Raw genomic sequence first — 23,876 nt, 5'->3', positions numbered from 1 at the left:
AAGTTTTATGCACTGAGGAACACTAATCGACCCTACTGGGAAGATGCTGTCAGCTAAATTTCCTCTGCTCTCCGATTCCTTCACAGAACATCTGTTATAAGGAACTCCATGTAACTAAAACCTGAGTATCTTCCCTCTGGGGAATTTTCTTTAATGAGCGTCTTGTGGCTGTACTTCCGCTGTGGGGTTTTGAAATGTGTTCCTCAAGTCAGTTACATCTTTATCCTGAATTCTAGGATTTGCTGGCGATTAGACCTCATAGTTGAGATTTTTCTTTCTAGGAGTTCACAGATACAGCTCCACCGAGGAGGCTGATACAGTCTCCAGTTGCCTGGAGAACAATTAGGATCATGTAATCATTTATTTGATAAAGATAGTGAATCTTTGCTGTAGTGAGTCATACACTTAGACAGCCCTTACTAGGTGCAGATGCTCTTTAGTATATACTAACTCATTTGATTCTCACACAGTCTATGAGAGAAGTGCTATTACTATCCCTGTTTATACATGAGAGGACTGAGGAAAAGAGATTGTCACTCAGCTAGTAAATGGCAGAGACCATATTCAAACCTAGAGAAGGAAGCCTGGTGCTGAGATGCTGTGCTCTTTCATTTGAAGCAGCCTCCCCTGATGGCTCATATCCTCTCTTACAAAGGTAGCACAGATTTCTAGGCTCCACTAGTCAACAAGGGTCCGAAGATGTGGCCTGACTCTACTGTTGTGTCAAACAGAGATCCAAGGGTATTGTTTGGGTGAAATTCCAGAAGTTCAAAACCTTTTGGTGATGAACTGGAGAACTCCCCTCAATGAACTACATGACCCATGCATTTAAAGTTGACATTATTATGAGAGGGGGAAGAATTCATTTAAAACAGATATTTTTCCAGCCTTACAAAGAAGCATCCAGAAAAAACAGTATTATGTAGTCTGTACTCTGACTAGATAGCAAAACTTAACCAGTTGGATGATCCTTTCCCGGCACGGATAGAAGTACTCACTTGCCCACCATGTATTTTGACCCACTTCTTTCATAATTGTCCATGAGTTTCTAAGATGAACTCTAATTAGATGAAAAGAATATTGAAATAACCTCTATTTATTTATTTTAGAGAAAAGACTCATTTCACTTTTCTGAAAATATTTCTGAACTTTTAGCACTCTGGGGACATGCATTAGCATTTACATATCTTTCTTTGGCTTATAATAGAAAATTTAAGTTTTTGATCTGCGTTGCTGTTGCAGAGGCTTTTGTATAGGTATGAAACAGAAAAAAAAAAAACTCGTTAGAACTTGTTCAAACATTTACCCAAAACATTAGTGTGTAACAGTGGTGTCATTAGTGCTAATTATTAAGTTGTCCTTTCTCTGGGCCTATATTAAAATTGAATTTTTTGTGTTAATGCCTTCCTATTGCAAGGGAGAGATGAATAGATGTGATCTTCTGATTGTACGTAATTTGCACTCTTATTAAGAGAGACTTATTTAAAAGGGTGAATTTCCAAAATTAAAAAAAAAAAACTTTATTAAAAGAAAGAGAGCAGGGGGCGCCTGGGTGGCTTAGTGGGTTAAGCCGCTGCCTTTGGCTCAGGTCATGATCTCAGGGTCCTGGGATCGAGTCCCACATCGGTCTCTCTGCTCAGCAGGGAGCCTACTTCCTCCTCTCTCTCTCTGCCTGCCTCTATGCCTACTTGTGATCTCTCTCTGTCAAATAAATAAATAAAATCTTTAAAAAAAAAAAAAAGAAGCCTATATTTGTAAAAGAAAGATGAATGAATCTTTTCTCCCTACATTAAAAAAATTTTTTTTCCATGAACATCAGATTTAGAATATAGCAGTTGAATGAGGAGATTTATTCACAAGTGGAATATTGGAGAACCCAGCAGTGTGAACAGTGTGAGTGTGTAAGAGAATCATTCCCTGGAGCAGCACAGGAATGACCATCTGTGTCCTCAGAGCCATTGGGAAGAAGGAGCACTTGTGTCTCGGAGTCTGCGTTAGAGTCCTCAGCCACACAAAAAGGCTCAAATCTTGCTCACTCAGTTGACTCTATAAAGGCTCAAATGAACGTGTCTCTTAAATTACGCATCGGTTAAGCACAGATGCTGTAGTATCTGTCTGGCTGTCTGAATTTTAACTTAACCACTACCTGTCATCCCCAGTGTGTCCATGTACTGATGGAAGGATCTCGAGGAAGTGACCTCCTCTCTAAGCCTCAGTTTGTTAAGACGGTTCACAAACCCATCACCATCCTCAGTGGACTTTCATAGGGGGCAAAGTACGTACACACACAGAAGACCAGGCAGCACAGAAGTAGGGCACTTGACCATTTGTCTGAAGAAGATTAAATATCTATGATAAGCACAAAATATATATAACCTTTTGTTATTTAGGTTGAAAATTAAACCTGCCTCTAAACATCTAAATTTTTATTTTCCTTAATGATCCTAACAACTGCCTTTTAAAGCTAAATGTAAGGAAACAGCACACTGGTTGTGGTATATTAAATTATAAGTGAAGACTAATTTGAGGATCAAAGGTGCTCTTTGGGGGATATCACTCAACTGGTAGGAAAAGCATTAGCCGTCTCCCTCTGTCTCATGTACTTGTACTCTGTCTTGGAAAGATCCTTCCCCACAGTTTCAGAATCTTGATGTTTAATTTAACACAAAGGTCTTTGAGAAGCACAACAGGGGGTTGTTCCTGGTAGTTCTGGCATTGAGGAAATTGAAATGTACATGTTTTTTCTCATTTATCAAAGACAGGCAAGAATCTAAACTGACATTTTGTATCAAATGAATTATGAACTGTGTACTTTGTACCTAAGGGAACAACAACTAAATTAGAGTTTGGGATAAAAAGAGAGAGAGACAAAATAGGTTTTTAATAAAACATACAGTAATTTCTGTTACTCTGATGGTGACATACTGAACAGTTATTCGTAACTGGAGAATGGATGTAGGCTACTCTGAAATCAGTTAAGATTTAAATATATTTGAGAGATATTCTCAGAAAGGATTAGACTAAATTTCTTCTCATGTAGCTAGGCATTGTGAACAATGAAACATTCTTGCTAATCCAAAGTTAACTTTAATTTTTTTGTCAATGCTCTTTCTTAGGGGAAAAAAAAATAACATTTGCAAGTTCTTTATCCAGAAAAAATATAAGATTAAAAGTTGCTTGGGGAAAAATATAGTATATAAGATAAGAATAGCATGCATGAAAGTACTATATTCCATAACTCCTCTATTATCTGTAAGCTCCACACGCTTCTGTAACACACACACAAGCAAATTATCCTAGTGATTAAGAGCATGGATTCTAAAATCAACCAGATTGGGTTCAAAACTAAATTTCTCCTCTTACTAGCTATATGACCTTGAACAAGTGATACAATCATACTTTGACTCAGGTTTTTCTTTCCATAAAATGGGAGAGATGGTAGTCATAAGGTTGACATTGAGAAAATTAAATATGTTAAATGCTTGCAAAGAATGTAACACAATGCTGGACTCATAATAACTGTGTTTTGCATTGCAAAGTTATATCCTTCCCATTGTATGTAAGAAGATTGAATAGCAGCAAATTAGCCCCCCACTTTTTAGTGGCTACTAATTCCTGATTTATAGGAAGCATTCAAAGTAAACTTTAAAGGTGATGGAAAATCTTATCATGTCTGTGCAATATACCCAATAATCATTTTTTAAATTACTAATTGAAGATTCTGGGGAGTTAGGGATGACCCATACTTTCTTCTTCTTCTAGGGAAAGCTATGTTTTGATTACTATGTTATCAAAGTAGTAGGTATTCTAATTTGTGCTACATATAAATTAAGGAAGTGATATTAATATATTTGTTTCTACTTCTGAATTTCCTCCCAAGTTTATAAGCCTAAAACTGACAGATTTCCTTCATATTAATGCCACCTTTGAGGATCAAAGGTGCTCTTTGGGGGATATCACTCAACTGGTAGGAAAAGCATCAATGCTACACTGGATAGCAATTGTGTGGCTAAATTACTAAAACAAGTAACTCACCAAGATCCTGATTACAGATTTTCGTCACATGAATTAATGATCTAGTTACTAATCATTATTGTGGTCAAATGAGTATCAGTTTTTTATTCTCAAATTTTCTACTACTTCATGAGCTGAAATCAGTTCTTAGAAGTCTTTCAGGATTTTTTTACCCAGACGATGACTATTATTTTACTCTCCCTAACAGAGAAGGTGAAATGAATGTGCTGTTGGGGTAAGGAATGCCCTATACACAATCTCAGTGTTTTAGACTAGATCTAGTTATCAGTTGAGTAATTAATTAACCAACTTGAATATTAGATCCAATCTCATTGTTAAGATGACTTTTATAAGCAATCCCCTCTTGTTCTTTTATTAAATGACAAAAATTTTGTCAGCTCTTCAGAGATCATTTAACTTCTGGGTTCTTGATATCCTAGAATAATAGATTTGGTGGCATTTTAAGCTGATTCTAACTGTAAAATACAGTAGTTTATTTTCTTAACTACCTAAGTTGGTTTTTTTAACTATTGTTCTTATTGGACACATTCAACAAGGAAATATTTCATGCACTCTTTCTAAAGAGAGTGGCTTTGATGTAGCTTGCATTTACTCATTGTTAAAATTGTTTATTTACCTTATTAAGCACATCTATTTTTAATTTTACAAAAATAAGATTCTTTAGAGAATCATTTTAAATGAAGTGAGTGAACAATATTTTAACTAAAAATGAGATATACTTAATCCATTAATATTTTTGTTGTATATATTTTAAAATATTTTTTCCAGTTGAAGATACATTCTATGCAAAGGACTCAAATAATCAGATTCTCAAGGAAAAAGAATTTAATCTATGCTGCCTGGAAACTAATTTGGATGAATATGGTGGTATTCAAAATAATAGGAATATTTAGGAATAGTCTTAGAAATATTAAGAGGAATTCAAATGTCTCAAGCAGAGGCTTAACTAGACTGTCTAAATGTAGGATATCTACAAGGGAAAAGAATAAAATTTGGTTGGTGGTTTGAGATGTAACAAAAAATATATTCTTCTGGGCATTATGACCACCAACTTCAGGGCTTCTAATTAGTCTGACAAAGTGACAGTTCCACATTCTAGTTGAACAAATAATGTATCTAATGAAATTCAAAATCCCTGTTTTTCTTTGAGCACAACGAGCTACATCATTCACAGCTTTGGGGTATTTCAAAATTAGCAGAGGATGACTTCAGTCTGTCTGATGTTTCCTGGTTAACAAATTCACTGAAACTGTCTTGCAGAGTAATTTTAAGCAACACTTTAATCTTAAACCACAAAGGGAGGTGGAGTTGGAGGTATGTTGCCTTGGTCCTATGGATGCTAATGTGAAGTGGAATCTTTTGTTTCTCAAAATGGTCAATAGCAATTAGTATTCAGTGGTGGCTTTTTATTCTGGTGCCCTTGACCCACCTTTGCCACCCCTTTCTATATAACTCCTATTATAAACTATAACTGGGGATATCCTGGCTTCTTTTCCATTCTAATTAAAGTGCTCTTAGTGAACACGGGGACAATTTTTCATTTCATGAAGAACAATTACTAGAGCTAGGTGAGATCTGCCAATTGGGTTTCATATAACTTTTGACAAATATTTGTACCAATTTTGACTGATGTATTCTCACAACAGTGAAATGTTGGTGAGATTCTGGATTTACCCCAGAAAGGTAGAGCCAAATGAGTCAGTGAAAGACCAAAGACAAATGTCATCCATCTTCAGTTTTATTCAGTAACGTACTCTTTAAGATATTTTATTTTGTCACTGAGCTGAGGTATATGATGGATTTTTTTTTTTTTACAAAAATTTATTTTATACATACACTTTCTTAGGGCTTTTGTCTTAAGTACTCCTCTACTACATTGGTAACAACCTTGAGAAAATGTCATCCTTTCTTGAGTTTGGGTCTATAATGCCTATAGCCATTGTTCTGCATCTTATTTTTCTGTTTTTCTCTGGAGACCTTTCTGGGAGCTTTCAGAAACAAGGGTGCTTTGACAAGCAAAAGAAAAAGAAATCTTGATTGAAAAAGAGACTGAGACAAAGAAGGACAGAAACAGTTTCTCAAAGTGTCTACCTCCAAATAAACCTCTTCAAGATTTAAATGACATAGTTATTTTAAAAACAAACAAAAAAGCCTTAAAAAATGTTTTACTTCCTTTCAAACCTCCTAGATCTAAGATTTATCTGTTCTTCAAAGCATTATCCAGACTCCAACTTGGTTCTTCAGACTCCTGTGAGGCAGATGGGGTAGAGGCAGGTAAGGGAGCATAACCATACTCTGCCTCTGAGGAGGGTCAAGTTTTTGGCTGGGCCAGATTACTATAAAAGATACTGTTTAAAGTTACAGCGGGAAGCTTAGAGTTTAGAGACCGGTTACGGGGTACAAGCAGCAGTTGAACCATCTATTAATTCTATGGTCTTATGTAAATCACATATCATGTCTGCTACAGTCTCAATATTTGTGTCTTCCCCAAATTCACATGTTGAAACCCAACACCCAATGTGGTTACATTAAGAAGTAGGAGCTGAGGAGGTGATTAGGTCGTGAGATTAATCCTTTCAAAAAGAGGCCTTGCTCCCTTCCACCATGTGAAGACACAACAAGAAGGTACTATCCATGAATCAGGAAGTAGGCTCTCCCCAGACACTGAACCTACTGGGTACTTGATCATGGTCCTTCCATCCTCCAGAACTGTGAGAAATAAACTTCTGTTAATATAATCTGTCCATTTTATGGTATTTTATCATAGCAGCCCAAACAGACTAAAATGTTGTCTAGGCCTCCTCTTTCTTGACTCACCCCACTTTGCACATGGGACTATTAGAAGATTAAATGTGATAATCTGTATAAGGCATTTAGTTCAGTGCCTGGCATACAGTAAATGCTTAAAATTAACTTTACCATTTTAATATGTTTATCTTGAATATCAAGATGTTAGCATCTTTTATAAGGCATTTAACCAAAGTCACTAAAGTTGTCAATTTGTTAAAAGCCCTTAATATAATAAAATCTAAATCTTTACCAGAACTTTGAACATTGTTCAACCTTCATTCATTTCCAAAACATTTACTGAGCTCTTTGTAGTTGCCAGGAATAATTCTGGTTCCTGAGCTAGAGAGATTTCTAGGATAGATATAGTGTATTCCCTCATGAGCCTGGAGGCTGTGGCTGCCATTTTGGTATTGCTTTTAATTATATTTACTGCATGTTCTGGGTCATACTTGGAAATCTCCAGGAAATACTGGAATGTATCAGGAGTACCCAGAACTTGATTTTACTTACTGGGAAGGGGTGGTGAGGTGGTTGCTAATAAACTAATAATATGTGTTTATAAAACAATGAAGTAAGACAACTGTGTGAATATTGTTAGGGTTGAATGTTCTGTTTTTTTTTTTAAAGATTTTATTTACTTAAAAAAAATTTTATTTATTATTTGAGAGAGAGAGAGAGAGAGCATGAGCCCAGGAGGAGGGGCAAAGGAAGAGGGAGATGCCCTGAGCCTGGCTGGGCTCAGTCCCAGGACCTGGGATCATGACCAGAGCTGAAGGCAGACACTCAACTTACTGAGCCACCCAGGCATCTCAACTGACTGTTAGTCTTAAGCACAAAATTGTATCTTATTTATTTGATGAGGTATTGTAAGTAGTTATTTTTAGAATTTAGAAAAATTAATTGATTTACTGCTATTCTCTTATTTTGGAAAACTGCAAATTTTTTTGTTAAATAATTAGAATCCATTTTAAACCAAGTTCCTTAAGTATACACTCACATAAAATGAAAATTTGGGAAAAAAGAATAACCTAAAAATAATTTTTAATATGAAATAGTAAAAAAAAAGTTGAAGGTTCTTAAAATAATTTAAAAATTCATCCATTGGTAACTCACATTTATTTTTTGGTTATACCTTGCCTTTCATGCATCTCAGAAATGAATCTGATGATTGATAACTAATAACTAAACTCAGCCTAGATTTTGTAGTATAATTTTCTAATCCTTTTGCTTCATTATTCAGCCTCGTTCCCTTGTAGTTTTTTGTTTTTTGTTTTTTTTTTTTAATTTTGGGAATTAGGCAATTGAGTAATCATAAAATCTATCTATGAGTCGTTTATTCCTCCTTTCTTTTTGGGACTCCAATGACATGAATGTTTGTTCTTTATTGACCTGCATAAGAATGATCTATATGAGATAAATCTAAGGAAACCAAATAGCTGGAAATATTAAGTAATTGGATTTTTTCCTTATATTCTGTACTCAACTTCTATGAAAAAAAATCAAATCAAGATTTGTAAATTACATGATAAATCTATTTATTACTTTCAGAATCCAATTCAGTCAATTCATCAGACATTACAGTAACCACCATCTTCCCCCCCCCCACAATATCTTACAAAACTAAACTATATAATGTCATTTCTCTGCTTTTAAAAAAATGATAGAAATCAAAGATTTTCTGTCTTCTTAATATAAATTTCAGACTCCTTACCTGGCCTACAGTTCTCTCCAACAGAGCACATGCCACCTTCTTTGAGTTCCTCTAACAGTAAATTCTATGTCTGTATCTCCTTACAGCTGCTTGTCCACTAATTCAGCAGAATCTTAGTCCTTCAATGGGTCCCAGTTTAAATAGCACTTCCTTAGAGAAGTTTTACCTTTTCAACCAGTGTCAAGTCAGCCTCCTCTAATAATCCCTCATAGCACAATGTTCTCCTTTTAAGCACTTTGTTCATGTTTAACCACAGACTTTTTTTTTTTTTAAGATTTTTTTATTTATTTGTCAGAGAGAGAGTGAACACAGGCAGACAGAATGGCAGGCAGAGGCAGAGGGAGAAGCAGACTCCCTGCTGAGCAAGGAGCCCGATGCGGGACTCGATCCCAGGACGCTGGGATCATGACCTGAGCCGAAGGCAGCTGCTTAACCAACTGAACCACCCAGGCATCCCAAACCACAGACTTTTATATTTGTTCAATGCCAGACTTCCTCCATGGTGGAAACCATGGCTGTTGTGTTTTCTGTTATGTACCCAGCACCTAGAACCATGTTGGCAAGGGAGAAAAGAAGGAAGGGTAGATGAATTTTTCAGAAAATATAAAAATAACAAAAAAAATTTTAGCATAAATTTTTAAATCCTCCTGTACTCCCAATATTTATAGCTTGGAAACTACATAATTGACAGGAAATAAGATGGAGTTTTGAGTCAAAATACAAATTTTTGAGTCCCAGCCTGGCATTTCAAGCAATCATAAGGGACTATGAAACTAATGCAATAACTACACCATTTAATTCATGGTGTGATTATAGGATCAAATGAGAAAACATAGGTGCATTTAAATGTTAATTGCTATTGTCATTGTTATGTTTTGAAATAAAAATGTAGTTTTCTGAATTATCCAGAATACAGTATTTCATATTATTTTAATATATGTTAATGGCTTTAGTATAATTTTCTAAGGCTTTGAAAATTTCTCTATCACCAGAGCATCTCAATGAGTGCTCCTCTCCTCACATTTAAACTTTACTTCCATAAAATAAAATAAACTTTATCTCCAGACCACATGACTCCCAGCCTAAACTTAACTCCCCTTATATGAAGAAGGGTGTGGCTAAAAGCACAATCTCTGGATTGGAGCCAATCAGGGATATTTGAGATCTCTAAAACTATATTTATCTATAAAATGGAGAAATAATACTAACTACATTAGAAGGATATTTTGAGTATTACAGGGTAATGTATGTGAAATACTTAGTAATATCTAAATTCACAAATGTTAATATAAGTGATATTTTAAAAAATATTTATCTTGTCTTCTTGACTAAAATGTAAGGATATCTTTAGTTTTATGGCTCATCTGATTGAAGAAGTAAAAATCAGTTACAAAACTGATCAAAATTAAGATTCCTGGGCAGTTTAAGCTCTTTAATGGGTGTCATCAGAACATGCATTTTCTAAATGTAGAGTGTAGGATGAGATTTTGTTCTTTCATCAATATGATTGTTACTGCAAGTAATGTATTTTGAGAGATCTCACTATGCAGAGATCAAGGATAGGGAAGAAAATTACAAAGAGAAACAATTAAATCATAATGTATGTTCCTTGTTCTTAAGTAGCTTTCAATAAACCATAAATATACAAATTTCCCAAACATATTTAATTTCTATCATATTGCAGTCTTTTTTGCGGTGTAGGCTGTAGAGTCATTAGTTGGACTGTTTTAGCCACTAAATAGTAATAAACTGAGCTGGATTTGCCTATGAAGCCCTTGTGATGTTGATCTCAAAATACTGTTTTATTTCCACACAATTAAAATTTATAACTACGATGTTTCTGTGGTGATGAAAAAATCACCCAGCAACATGTGCTTTTCAGGACATTAAGTGACTCAGTGACCCTTGCTTAAGGAGAGATTTTGGAATAAATTATGAGGGTGTTCATGGTATGAGTAACAGACATGGCAGAACCATGTGTTGGATATTGGGGGAAAGTTCAAGATCATAACAGTAGCAAACACTTATATAGTGTTTATGGTGTATACCTTATTGTATTATGTAAATATTACATAACTCACTTAATCCTCACAAACCAACCCTATGAAGTACTATTTTCTTAAAGATTGTATTTATTTATTTGACAGACAGAGCTCATAAGTAGGCAGAGAGGCAGGCAGAGAGAGAAGAAGGGAAGCAGGCTCCCAGCTGCGCAGAGAGCCCGATGTGGGGCTCGATCCCAGGACCCTGGGATCATGACCTGAGCCAAAGGCATAGGCTTTAACCCACTGAGCCACCCAGGTGCCCCTGAAGTACCATTTTTATCCTTATTTTATTGATGAGAAAACTGAGATACAAAGAGGGTAAGGTACTTTTTCAACAATAAAAAACATAATTGGGATTTGAATCCAGGTCTGCTGGATCTTAATCAGTGCCCCAACTTCTGTGCTATGATTTAGCTAACATAAGCTCAAAATAAAGCCGTTTCAAGAAATTGGTAATAAGTGATTTAATTAAAACATTTTTTAAGTGCTAACTGGACTTAAGAGTGGCGAATGTCTACAACATTCAGAACTATCTGATGTAATAAAAAGTTTATCACAGATTTAAAAAGTTTTAGTTGAGGAAAATACATGAACAGGGATTTTAGAAACTAAGAAATACTAAATGGCCAATAAGCCTGTTTTTAATACTTAAATCATAGTCAATTTTTTACTTGAATTAATATTCATATATCTAGCCCCAAATACTTCCATGAACTCCAGGCCCATATAGCCAACTGCCTTCTAAAAATATAGTGGACCCTGTTGGTAGGAATGCATATTGCTGAAACCAATGTGGAAAACAGTATGGAGGTTCCTTAAAATATTAAAAATAGAAATATCATCTGATCCAGTAATTCCACTACTGGAAATTTACCCAAAGAAAATAAGAACACTAATTTGAAAAGCTATATTCACCCTATGTTTATTGCAGCATTATTTATAATAGCAAGGATATGGAAGCAACCCAACTGTCCATCCATAGATGAGTTAATAAAGAAGATGGATGGAATATTACTCAGCCATGATAAAGAATGAGATCTTGTCATTTACAACAACATAGATGGACCTACGGGATATAATGCCAAGTGAAATAAGTCAGACAGTGAAAGACAAATATCATTTCACTCCTAAGTGGAATTTAAGAAACAAAACAAATGAGTAAACAAATTTAAAAAGGGACAAACAACAGAGTTTTAAACACTGAGAACAAACTGGTGGTTGCTGGAGGTTGGAGGTTGGTAGGAGGTGAAATAGATAAAGGGCATGAAGAGGTACAAATGTCCAGTTACAAAATAGTAAGTTACAAAGATGAAAAGTACAGCATAAAGAATATAGTTAAAAACACTGTAGTAATGTTGTTTGGTGACAGATGGGTCACTATACTAATCATGGTGAGCTCTGAGTAATGTATAGAATTGTCGAATCATTGTGTTGTACACCATTAACACTGTATGTTAATTATATATATAATACAATTGATATATACAGGTATTTTGGAACCAAATTCTTGGTCTATCAATATTAGCTTTGTTAAGTGAATATTCCATATCTGTAAAAATATCACCTGCAATTATGTTGTAAACTCATGTTACCAAAAAATGCATATCCTTCACAGTATAGAGTTTTCACCATATAATGAAAGCAAACAAAGTTTACTAAAAATTTATTTAACATATTCAGCTTAATCATTTCAAATTTCAAAAATTTATGCATAAATATAGTTATACAGAAGAAAGACAGGAGAGATAGACTATAATAGCTTAAGAATGGTTATCTCTGGGTAATGTAATTATGGATATATATTTCTTCATTTGGTAATTTTCAAATTTTCTATCATGACCATGTATTATTTTTGTAGTTAAAAAATACATTCTAGGGGCGCCTGGGTGGCTCAGTGGATTAGGCCGCTGCCTTCGGCTCAGGTCATGATTTCAGGGTCCTGGGATTGAGTCCCACATCGGGCTCTCTGCTCGGCGGGGAGCCTGCTTCTCTTCCTCTCTCTCTCTCTGCCTGCCTCTCTGTCTACTTGTGATCTCTCTCTGTCAAATAAATAAATAAAAATCTTTAATAAAAAAAATACATTCTATAAAAGGGGACTGTATTTAGCTCTGTAGAAACTAAATTTTAGCATTTAATATTTCTTTCATAGCAATACTAAATTTGCAAAATTTCATAAATGCTCTAGTGGTTACATAAAGAAATAAAAATAAGTTCTCTGCTTTCAAGTAATTTATATTACCATTACTGCGGTGTTATGGGGAAAAACAATGGCTAGACCTAAATTTAAAATTCAAATTGGTGTTGAGAGGTGAAATACAGTCTTGGAACCAACAGATATATGAAGCCATAGGTTTCCACTTACTATCATATACTTCAGACATGTTGCTTGACCTTCCTAACCTCAGTTTGCACATCTGTGGAATGGGGCATTGAGAGAGATAATTGATAAAGTGAATGTATTATAAATCAGTATTTCAGATCTAATTTGATATTGCTGTATTTGTACTCTCCAAACAATTAATCTGTTATGTTAAAAAATTATTCATTTCCAGGTAACCGAGTCTTTATTTGTAAATGAATAATATGGCCTGGATCCTAACAATTATTGGGTCATAGGGGAGAGATATTTTTCTGCAGATCTTACCCTCTAACAGCAACTCCATCTATCATACATTTTTATAGGACATCTTCTGTTGATGAAACACTGTGCTGGGCACTACAGTATCCCATTAAGTACTTTGTTTCTTTAATAACAGCCCTCTCAGATTCTGTGTATTTGTTGGATAGTGATTGATCTGGCGTTTTACTCTATCCATATGATCATTTTGAATCATTTTGAATCAACTATACACACCATCTGAATAACATTGATAAACTCCAATATTAAGCAGGCCAAAAATTCTTCATGAATTTTTAACAACTTCCCTTGAGGAAAGGAAGGTTATAGTTTCCCTGTGATCTACTCTGATCAGAATGCACAAAGAGTGTTCAGCTTAAGTATAAGGCTAAGGCTTCATAGTTTTGAAGATAATCATCAAACTGGAACACATCCAAGTCAAGTACCAAAGCTAGGTAGTGGTTGAGACACCCTGGAGGCTAGCTGAAGGAAGCAGAGATGTTTAACCTAAAATGGAGAAATTTAGTGGAGGAGAAGACAACCACTTAAAAATGCCTGAAGTTCTAGCCCGTGATGGTAGTAGAGGCTTGTTCTCAGGAATTAGTACAACCAAGACAAGGACCTAATGAGTACAGAGTTAACATGATGGCCCCAATTTATACCTGCTGCAGCTAAATTAACCCGTTAATTAATTTAGAGTATCTTGTTTCACTCTCAGAGGTCCTGTTGTGGACAAAAGATACTCACCCTAAGTTTTGTAGGGTGATAAACAGTGTTTAATTCTAGATCAGAAGGAGCTTACCCACAATAAAAACTGTCCAGTAATGTAATGCAGCACCTTACAAAGCAACTATTTCCTCTCACTGGTAATGAACACACAGCAGTCTGAATGTCTGGGATGTTTGGCAAGAATCCCTTATTTAGTGGTGGCTTTTAAGCTAAATGCACTTCCGTTTTAAAATCCTCTTGTTTTATTTCTAATCTTTTATGGTCAAAGTTAAATTCCATGGCATGTGTATTGATAATAGTAAATTTTTTTAATATATTTTTCTTACTAATATAAAGACCTCACCATTTTGCATTTCATTAAGTTTCTGTGGGCTGCAACTAATTTCTGAGAACTAGCAAATTCACACAAGTAATTCTATGTCAGGTTCCTTGTGGATCATAGGAGACAGAGGCCCTGCTGTGATAAAGTAAAACCAAGAAAGAACTGTTTAAGTTCTATGAGTTGGACAGAATATAAACCCAATCTTTACTAAAGCTAATCTATTTAATATTATAGATGCCTTGCTTTTATACTCACTTAATAAATTTAGGGTGCCTGGGTGGCTCAGTTGGTTAAGCGACTGCCTTCGGCTCAGGTCATGGTCCCAGGGTCCTGGGATCAAGCCCCACATTGGGCTCCCTGCTCAGTGGGGAGCCTGCTTCTCCCTCTCCCTCTGCTGCTCTGCCTGCTTGTGTTCTCTTGCTCTCTCTGTCAAATAAATAAATAAAATCTGAATAAATAAATAAATTTAAATTTTTAAGCATTTATTTATTTATTTGAGAGAGAGCACACATTAGCAGGAAGAGAGGAGGAGGGAGAAAGCATCTCAAGCAGATCCATGCTGAGCAGGGAGCCAGATGTGAAGCTCCGTCTCATAGCCTTGAGATCATGACCTGAGCTGAAATCAAGAGTCGGTCTATAAACTAACTGAGCCACCCAGGCGCCCCAATAACTATAATATTTATTTTCTAGTACCGATCATCTCCTGTAACATGCTGCTTTGAGGTATAGAATTCAGAGAGTGGCTTTGAATTTAAAGACCCAGTTCAAGTCCTCACTCTGCCAGTAACCACTTTTGTGATTTGAGATAAAAGATATTACCTCTCTGAGCTTCAGATTCTTTATCTAGACTACTAAGCAGTGACACTACAATTCTATAGTATAATTCTTAGGATTAGAAATAATTATGTTTTTTTAAAAAACCTGGCACAGAGAATGTATTCCAAAGTTAGATATTATGAGAGACTGTTTCACAAACAGTGAATCTATTTTAACCTACTTGCCACTATTTAATGCTGCTCTATTTGTACATCCTTGTGCTCAAGGTTGACTGTCCATTTGTTAGCACATCTGCATATTCTTCATAATTAATATCTTTTTTAATGACATATGGTTTAGTGACTGGAAATTGAGTCTTGCCTTCTGTTTTCAATTTGTTTATGACTCAACGACTCAATGTATGTGTCTGAACTTTAATTTTCCATTCTGGAAACTAGAATTTAAAATCCTTGCTCATATGTAGCTATTTCAGAAAATGAGAGAAAATGTGTAATCCAAGGATTTTGAGTATGTGCCAAGAGATTCAGTGGCACAGCCAGGATGCATGTAGAAGAAAGGCCTTGGTTTCTCTTGCATTATGTTAACAGGGAAATCTAAATGAGGACGCCAACAGTCTACCCTCTGAAGTGGGGGCCGGTAGTTCGCGCGAGGCTGCAGTCAGATTCCAAGTGGAGCCAGGAAGCAGCAGCACATGGACTTGGAAAGAGCGTGGGCAGAGTTGATGGTGTTGCAGGCCCTGGAATCAGGCTGAGGACACAATTATATAATATATACCCCACAGGAACCATTTCACATGGTCCCCATGGCAGTGCCCCCTTCAAGGACTGTCTCTCTGAGAGACAAGGTCCAGTGTACATTTGGATGTGAGTTTCTGACTTGTGACCCGCCCCCCCGAAGCACTTCTACCTCTTGTATGCTGTGTACACATTCTGTGTTACAGTTACTTGCTCCATGTCTTTCCTCTCTACTAAACATAAAGTAGATGGTCTCAACCCCTCTTTCCCTCTACTCTGCCCTTTCCCTTCCCCCAGCAAAGAATCTTGTGCAGAATGGCATTCAGTCTATTTTATTACAGATTTGAATTTATACAAACTCTCATAGACTTCTTTAATATCTTAATGCAGTATTTTATTCCAGTATTTATTTTTTTATAAAGGTTTATTAATTCATTAGAGAATGGGTGCATGCAAGTGGTGGGGGAGGACAGAAGGAGAGGGAAAGAAAGAGAGAGAAGCTCGAGCAGACCCCCCACTGAGCATGGAGCTGGACTAGATTCACAATCCTGAGGTCATGATCTGAGCAGAAATCAAGAGCCAGTTGTTTAATGGACTGAGCTGTCCATGTGCCCGTATTCTGATTTTTTAAAAATATTTTATTTATTTATTTGACAGAGATCACAAGTAGGCAGAGTTGTATTCTGATATTTTAAATGCACACAAATACTATAAAAGCACACTGCAGTAGTAACAGGTTGGTGGGCTGTCCTGAGAAATGGGTGTATATGAGAAGTGCACTGAATTCATTTTCTCCCCAAAAGTTTCCTCTTTTGACGACTGCAGCCTTGATAGTCACCAGTCACATGGAAAAAAAGAAAAAAAAAAAAGCCTCTGATTTTGCTTTTTAAAGCTCTCCTCAGCGATCTATAACTTTGTAAGGAGAAAAAGTTTAGGGAATTCTGTTTGTTTGGGGTATTTTTTTTAAAGATGAGGAAGAATCCATAAGTGCACATCATTTAAAAGTTGAATAAAATCATATATTTAAAAGATTATAGCATCCAGAGTATTCCAATCTGCAATTTATGACTTAATGTGTTGTATTCATTTTGCCTTCCAAAAAAAGGTTAAATTTGAAATTTTATTAAAAACTCCCTTCCTTTGAATTTATAGATTGGAGTAGCTGTTTTATCCACTTGCCGTGTAGAATTAGTATTTACTGAACAAGATGTGTTGATTCAGGAGGTTGTCTGTGGAGTGCTTGCCCCGTGAGGGTCATATTAAACTCGAGAGAAGCTTTTTGAGCAACATAGCATCTTGGAGACAATATATCAAGCTGATAGATACACGGCTCTTCTGTTAAGAAACCAGGGGTGAAATTATGGCTGGCTCCCAGTTATTGCTTTGGTGCTAAGGAGCCTCTAAGGAATAGGTCTAGGATAAAAGGGGTTAACCAGAGGGGAAAGAAAGGTTTCCAAAATTCAGTGTTCCTAGAAGCATAGAAAATGAATAGTTATATGTTAATAATTTAAGATGTTCACTCTGTTTGGAAATATTTTGCAATTTTATATAATCAGCATGTGACCAATTTAATGGGGCACATTTTTTTGTCATTGTTATCACCCAGAAAAGAACCCAAGACACTGTGTTATTATCATGGAGCCTACCTCGAGGCATACCTCCATTCTATCTTAATACAGTTTTAAACATGTGAATGGATTTTTGTGTATGTATTTAAAGCTCCCAGTTTTTTCATGTTGATGACTTATCAGAACTAATTTTTTCCCCAAATTTGGACTGTTGATGATATGATATTCTTTGACACAGAAAATTAGACAAGAAAATAGCCAAGTGACGGGCATGATTTTGTATGTTCTATATCATACACAATTTTGTACTTTACTTTTTGCCCATTCCTTTCAATGTATGTCCATTTATTATGAATCAATTAAAAAACATAGAGCATATAAGAAGTGGTCATTGTTAAAACTGTGTGTTCACAGATAAATGATCAATTAGCAAGTCTATAGCAGAGGATTATGGGATAAGTGGCCCTGGACAGAAAGCCTACTGCATCCCAGGCATGCCACATTAACTGAGGGAACAATTTCTTTCCATTTCATGTCTCTTAAAGCATCTGGTTTACTCTCACACTTTAGCACTGAGCTGATGCCTTTGCTCACTGAGAAAATGGACACCATCAGAAATGGTCTGTTTTCCGTCATGAAATCAACCTATCTCTCAGTATTAGCGGTCCCTGAATTCACTTCTGCACAATGGGTGTACCATCCCTGCTCTTGTCAATGGTCATCGTGCCCTGCTGGCCTGCTTCTCTCTCCCATACAAGGAATGAGCTCTGGCAGTTACTCTTCCTTCTGCTACATTATCATTTCCCCACATCTCTTCTGGATCTTTCCAATAGGTATGCATACACTATAAAACCTCCCAGTTTTTAGGACATCCTCTTTTAGTACCAGAAGCTTCTCAAAATGCTGCCCCATTTTCTACTCCCCTCTAGAACAAAATCCTTCAGATGAGTTGCCTGGGCTCACTATCGCTTCATTCCCTTTGCACCACCTCCAGTCACACTGCCGCGCCTGCCGCTGGACTGCATCTGTTCTTGGCACCGTCACCAAACACCTCCACTGGACTATATGCAAAACATAATTCTCTTTCCTTAAACTCTTAGCACGTTTGACAGTTGATCAGTCCTTCCTTTTTGATATCCTTTCTTTGGTTAACTTCCAGGCTGTACCTTCTCTAGGATTTTGTCCTCTCTCACTGACCACTCCTTTATGCCTCCTTTGTTGTAGAAGATTCCTCCTGACTTCAAAATGTTGGTGGACCTCATAGCTCAGTAAACAGATGCCTTCTGCACTCATTGTATCTGCACTAACCCACTGAGTTGTTTCATTAAGTTTCAGCCATTAGATACTGCACACACCGTCATCCACAGCTCCTCTAGACTCATACTTGCAGCTTCTTCCTGGATGTCCCTCTTGGAGATGTGGGTATGCCTCTCCAGTGTAATATGGACAAAACAGAATTCCTGGTCTTCCACATAACGAATCTCTCCCCTCAGCATTTCTCAGCTCAGCAATGGCACCACCATTCACCTGGAGGTTAGGTTCAGCACGCTGACGTCATCTTTATTGCCTTATTTTCTCTTAGCAAATACCCTCCACACTCACTTAACAGCAGAATATATCACCACCTCTGCTGCTGTCATTCGAATCCATGCTGTTGTCATCGTTTACCTGGATTCCTACAATAGGTGATTTCCCTATGTCTACCCTTGCCCCCACTCCTCCATTAGCATAGAGTAGCCTTTATAGGTTCCAGATTGCACCATGTCCTTTATTAAAATCTAGCAAAGGCCCCAAAATCCATTTCAAATGGAATCCAAAGCCCATTGTATATTTTCAAGGCCTAGAACTAGAAGGGATCTCAAGGGATCTAGACCCTGCCTGTTCCTTCAACCTCCTTCCGTTTTCCTCTCCATGGCCTCTGTCAGCCACATTGACCTCTCCACTGTTCTCGAATACAACTGATGTGTCCCCTTCTCGCTGTCCTTGCATTTACTTCCTCCCTGACTGGATTGCTTTTCTTCCAGACACTCTCATGACCACCACTCTCATGTCATCGAGGTCTCTGCTCCAGTGTCACCTAATGACATGATCTTCCCATGACTTTCCTGCTCAGTCTGAATTGTTATGTAATAATAAAATTGCACTTCTTTTCACTTTCTCCTCCCTTACCCTGATTTCTTTTCCTCCTGAGCTTAGCTGTCTGGTAGGATCTTATATACCCATTGGCCTACTGCTTGCTCCCTCTGTTTACATCTAAGTTCCACAGGATCAGAGGCCATTTCTGTTTGACTCAATGCTGTTATCCCTCCACACAAAGAATACTACTTTGCACAAAGCAGAGGCTCAAAAAATTTTTACTGAATAAATTAGTGGGTTATTGGTGAGCTCAAAACCCTTACAACAGATTGATGAAATCTGTAATATAATTCGTCCGTTCTCATCACTGGCCATTCATTAGCTTCGTAGTCCACAGGCAGGTTCTCCTACAGGGGAAAGTACGTAAAACGTATATACTACATAAGGCTATGTATGAAAAGTTGAAAATGAACCTGATAATTGTTTTCATTATTTTGATCCCTTCTCCACTAATGACCTCTAATATTCTTTGGCCATTAGAAATATATATTACAATAATTAGAGTTTTCCTAAAAACTGACATCATAGAAGCACTTAAATTATGCTAAGGGAAGTTTGGATCAGTCTGATATAATAATAATAGTAACAACTAATAATTACCAAGACCCAAAATAAGATCCTTTATTTACATTATCTCCGATCTTCACAACAATTCTCAAAGAAAACTATCCCCATTTGAAAGATAGGAAACAGGCTCCAAGACATTAGGTGATTATCCTAAATTCACAGGGCTTTGCTTAATTTCTTTTGAGTTTCAGGCTAGCTTTGGAACAAATTTTACTATGATAGTTTCATTCAAGTTATAGCTGCTGGAAAAATTAATTTAATAACCATGTTGTCATTTTTTTAAGAAGAATAGACTTCAGTTTCACTCATTCCTCTTAGACCTTATAGAACTATTCAAATATATTTTATCAAGTAGGTAGACTGAATTCAGGAAAAATTGACCAGAGGTTCAACTAGACTAGAAAAAGCAACATATATGCTTCAACATGCAACATATTCGAATTAAGGACAACGGACTGTATAAATCACATGAGGAAAAAACTTTAGTTTTTATATTGTAGGTGAGAATTAAATCTGGAATGTGCTATTTTCAGTTAATCGTATAGGTTTATCATTGTAGAGAATACAATTATTATAAATCATCTTAAAAAAACAAAGAGTCATTTGTATTCATGAATAGCAGTGTGATCCAGTGACACTGGGTGATATAGATGGGGAAATGGAAGATCCGGACTCCCTCACTGATTGCTTAGCAAAGAGTTAAAATAAAAAGGTGCTTTAATATTTGGTTCACTAAGTTCCCTCCCTATTTTCAATTAGATAAACAGAAGTACAGGTGGGAATGTGTTGCATATTCATTTGTCTTGCTGTTTGGGGGCTGGCTTTTAAGATTGAAATACTAATGTAATTGTGTTGAAATGAACAATAAGGAAGTACAGTAGTTCAGGAATGAAAATGTTAAATTAAATGGACCATGTTTAACATTGTTGTTGATCCTGAGGAACAGTTTTTCCAGTATATGGAGCATTTCGATTCCATCCAGCATATGTTCTCCACAGTTTTCTCTGCTCTAATTCATCTGTGTTTTTCGACAGCTCCAGATGGCGTGCTGCCTCCGAGGCTTTCATCTGCCACTCCAACCAGTCTTCAGGTTGTCTGGTCTACACCAGCTCGCAACAACGCTCCTGGCTCTCCCAGATACCAACTCCAGATGAGGCCTGGCCATTCCACCCACGGATTTCTGGAGTGAGTATCCTACTTCGTCCATCCTCTTCCCTGTCACCTGGATTATACAATGTGGACATAACTTACTTTGTCTTAATTTGTGAATAGGTCAGTTCTCATTGGCAACAAACAAAGGCCACCTTTTAAAAGTACCAATAAACAAAAGACAAGCAACACCCTATGGAATTGTTATTTGCTTTGCAAAAATATCTGTATTTCATTTATATAGTGTTAATATAAGATTTCTTCCACCTTAACTTCCCATGAGCATATGTATTGCATAAAGCAAGCATACACCTGAACTGAAAAAAGAAAGTACTGTCTGGGCTATAGATACAAAATTATAATATTTAGTCTACAGATTCCACGTGGCAATCAGTCTTAATCGTAGACTAGAATTTTCTCAATACTACTAGAATTTACATCTCGTATAAATGCAATAGTATAAACCCTCAGTCAAATGGCTCCTTATTTTAAGAAAGATCTCCTATAACAGCAGAAAATCATAGTACTTAACTGTACATTGATGTTCTCTGAAACTTCTTTGCAACAAGATTTTATTTTATTTTTTTAATTTCTTTGAGTATCTAAAAATTCCTAATGAACATTTCTTTCCTATGTAGGTTATTTTCCAATCCTTCTGCATCGTTAAGTTATGAAGTGAGAGATCTCCAACCATACACAGAATATGAGTTTCGCTTGGTTGCCTCCAATGGATTTGGCAGTGCACATAGTTCCTGGATTCTCTTCGGGACCTCAGAGGACAGTAAGTGGTCTGAACAATACACCGCCAAATCTTGTCGACATTAGGGGCTATTAAATGTCTGAGTTTTTCCAAAACCGAGAAATAAGCATCCACTATTTTCTTGACAGTTAGTGACAGTAATCTCTTCTAGGGCAATTGTAGTAAGACTCTCCAGAACTAAGAAAAATGTAGGTTGGGGAACTTGGAGGGTGAGGACTTCAGGAGAAAAATTACTACAGGAAGAAGTAATTCACAATAAGTTAGGACATGGCCCTGTTCTATCCTTCAGGCTACATCTAGATATCCTGGAAGAGGGAAGTTGTCATCTTCCACTCACGGTACTCTGCTTGGGGGGAATTCTGGCAAGCAGAAGAACATGAAATAGGGGTCTCTCTTCATGAAGATTCTTAGTATGTCCTTAAACGTTTTCCTGGAAAGAGAGTCCATTATACTTTGAGTCACACCTGAAAGACAGACTTCAGAATAGAGAAGTATAATCTGATAACAACGATTCTACACTATTACAAAGAATAGATTGGGATTACCTTACTCAATCAAGAGACTTTTCTGGTTTTTCGTGAAAGAGTTATATTTGCATATATGCGTTTTTACTAGGTTATATATAGAAAATAAATACATGGCTATAGTACTTAGTATTATACAGATCGCTTCTATAAAAGCATATATATGGAAATGTAATTTTTTTTTTTTAAGAAAAGTTTGAAATTAGATCAAGCTCTGCGGAGTCAATGAGGACACTGTATCTTTGAACAATGAGGTTTTTAGGGTTAATCTTGTCAAGTCTTTTAATCAGAGGCTCCTTAGAAGATGTGGCTCAGTTGGCCAATTGCCATTCTGGCTCTATATCCAATGAGGACCTGAGTGACTTTCAGAAGGCTAGATATTAATCAGAAGACATGGTATTTGAAACAATATCAATTGTATATTAAATAGATCCTTTTATTTCTCTAATACCCTTAATTATATTATTTTAATGACGATATGACATCAAATGACATAGAATCAGAACTATTTACCCTCCTTAAAGCTAACTTTATTTTTTTAAAAGGCCATTATGAACAATAATATATAATACTTCGTACATTTCTCCCAATTTGTAATTACTGCCTGGGAGCAAGTTAGGTACTTTACAAGGGCACATCCAGTCCTTTTGGTCTCTCAGGTACCATTTAGTAAATCATCAGCACAGTGCAATAAATGACACCCAAGACCCAGAAAGCATTAGTGCACTACTCAAGGCACCTACATCCCTTTTAGGGAGAACATCACACACACACTCTGGGGAATCTGACACTTAGTCACCAACTGTATACACACTTAAGGAACTAGAGAGCTCATCCTCAAAGTAGGTTTTTAAGGAAACATTTAAAAAAAAAAAAAAAAACCTGAAAATAGACTTTTAATTCTCCCTCATGGATAGATCATGCTTGGAGGCACTCAGTAAGGGTTAACTAAATTCGGCCCACTACAAAGGTGGTGGCTCCTTAGAGTGCCACACTGAAAGAGGAGGGAGATGGACTCCTTTTTTTGGCCCCCACAATCTCTATTCCCACAGAGAAAGGACAGCAGTTGGATTTCCTCAGTGCTGATTCTTCCTGACTAGAGGCCATGGTCTTCTACCTACAGATAGGAAGTTGACGTATAAATAAAGTATAAAGCATTGCACAGTACCAATTGGCATAGTATTCCTTGGTGAACAAATTTCTCCCGCCTTATCTTACCACAAAGCAAGTCTTTCAGATTAAATGGTTAGAATTTTCATGCACGTAGACATTGTGTTCTTTGTGATTTGTAGAGCCTGGGTTTGAAGTGAATAGTATTAACCCTTCATCTTGTTTAAGAATTGGTAACACATGGCTGTGTAGCCAGTATTAACCCAAGAAGCCCAGCCATCATTTTTATTTAAATCCCTTCC

The 23,876-nt window shown here is 36.4% G+C and overlaps 1 protein-coding gene across 1 annotated transcript in view; it reads left to right on the top strand.

Moving 5' to 3' along the window:
* Positions 1-23,876, top strand: part of USH2A (usherin) — a 673,955-nt gene that overhangs the window by 401,350 nt on the left and 248,729 nt on the right. The window contains exons 38-39 of the mRNA XM_059413329.1: positions 21,066-21,216; positions 21,819-21,961. Of these exons, the coding sequence (XP_059269312.1) occupies positions 21,066-21,216; positions 21,819-21,961 (294 nt within the window). The remainder of the gene's footprint in view (positions 1-21,065; positions 21,217-21,818; positions 21,962-23,876) is intronic.

This window comes from Mustela nigripes, chromosome 10 (assembly GCF_022355385.1).
Source record: "Mustela nigripes isolate SB6536 chromosome 10, MUSNIG.SB6536, whole genome shotgun sequence".
Lineage (NCBI taxonomy): Eukaryota > Metazoa > Chordata > Mammalia > Carnivora > Mustelidae > Mustela > Mustela nigripes.
The sequence above is the reverse complement of the archived record's forward strand: the minus strand, read 5'-3'. Positions and strand labels throughout refer to the sequence as shown.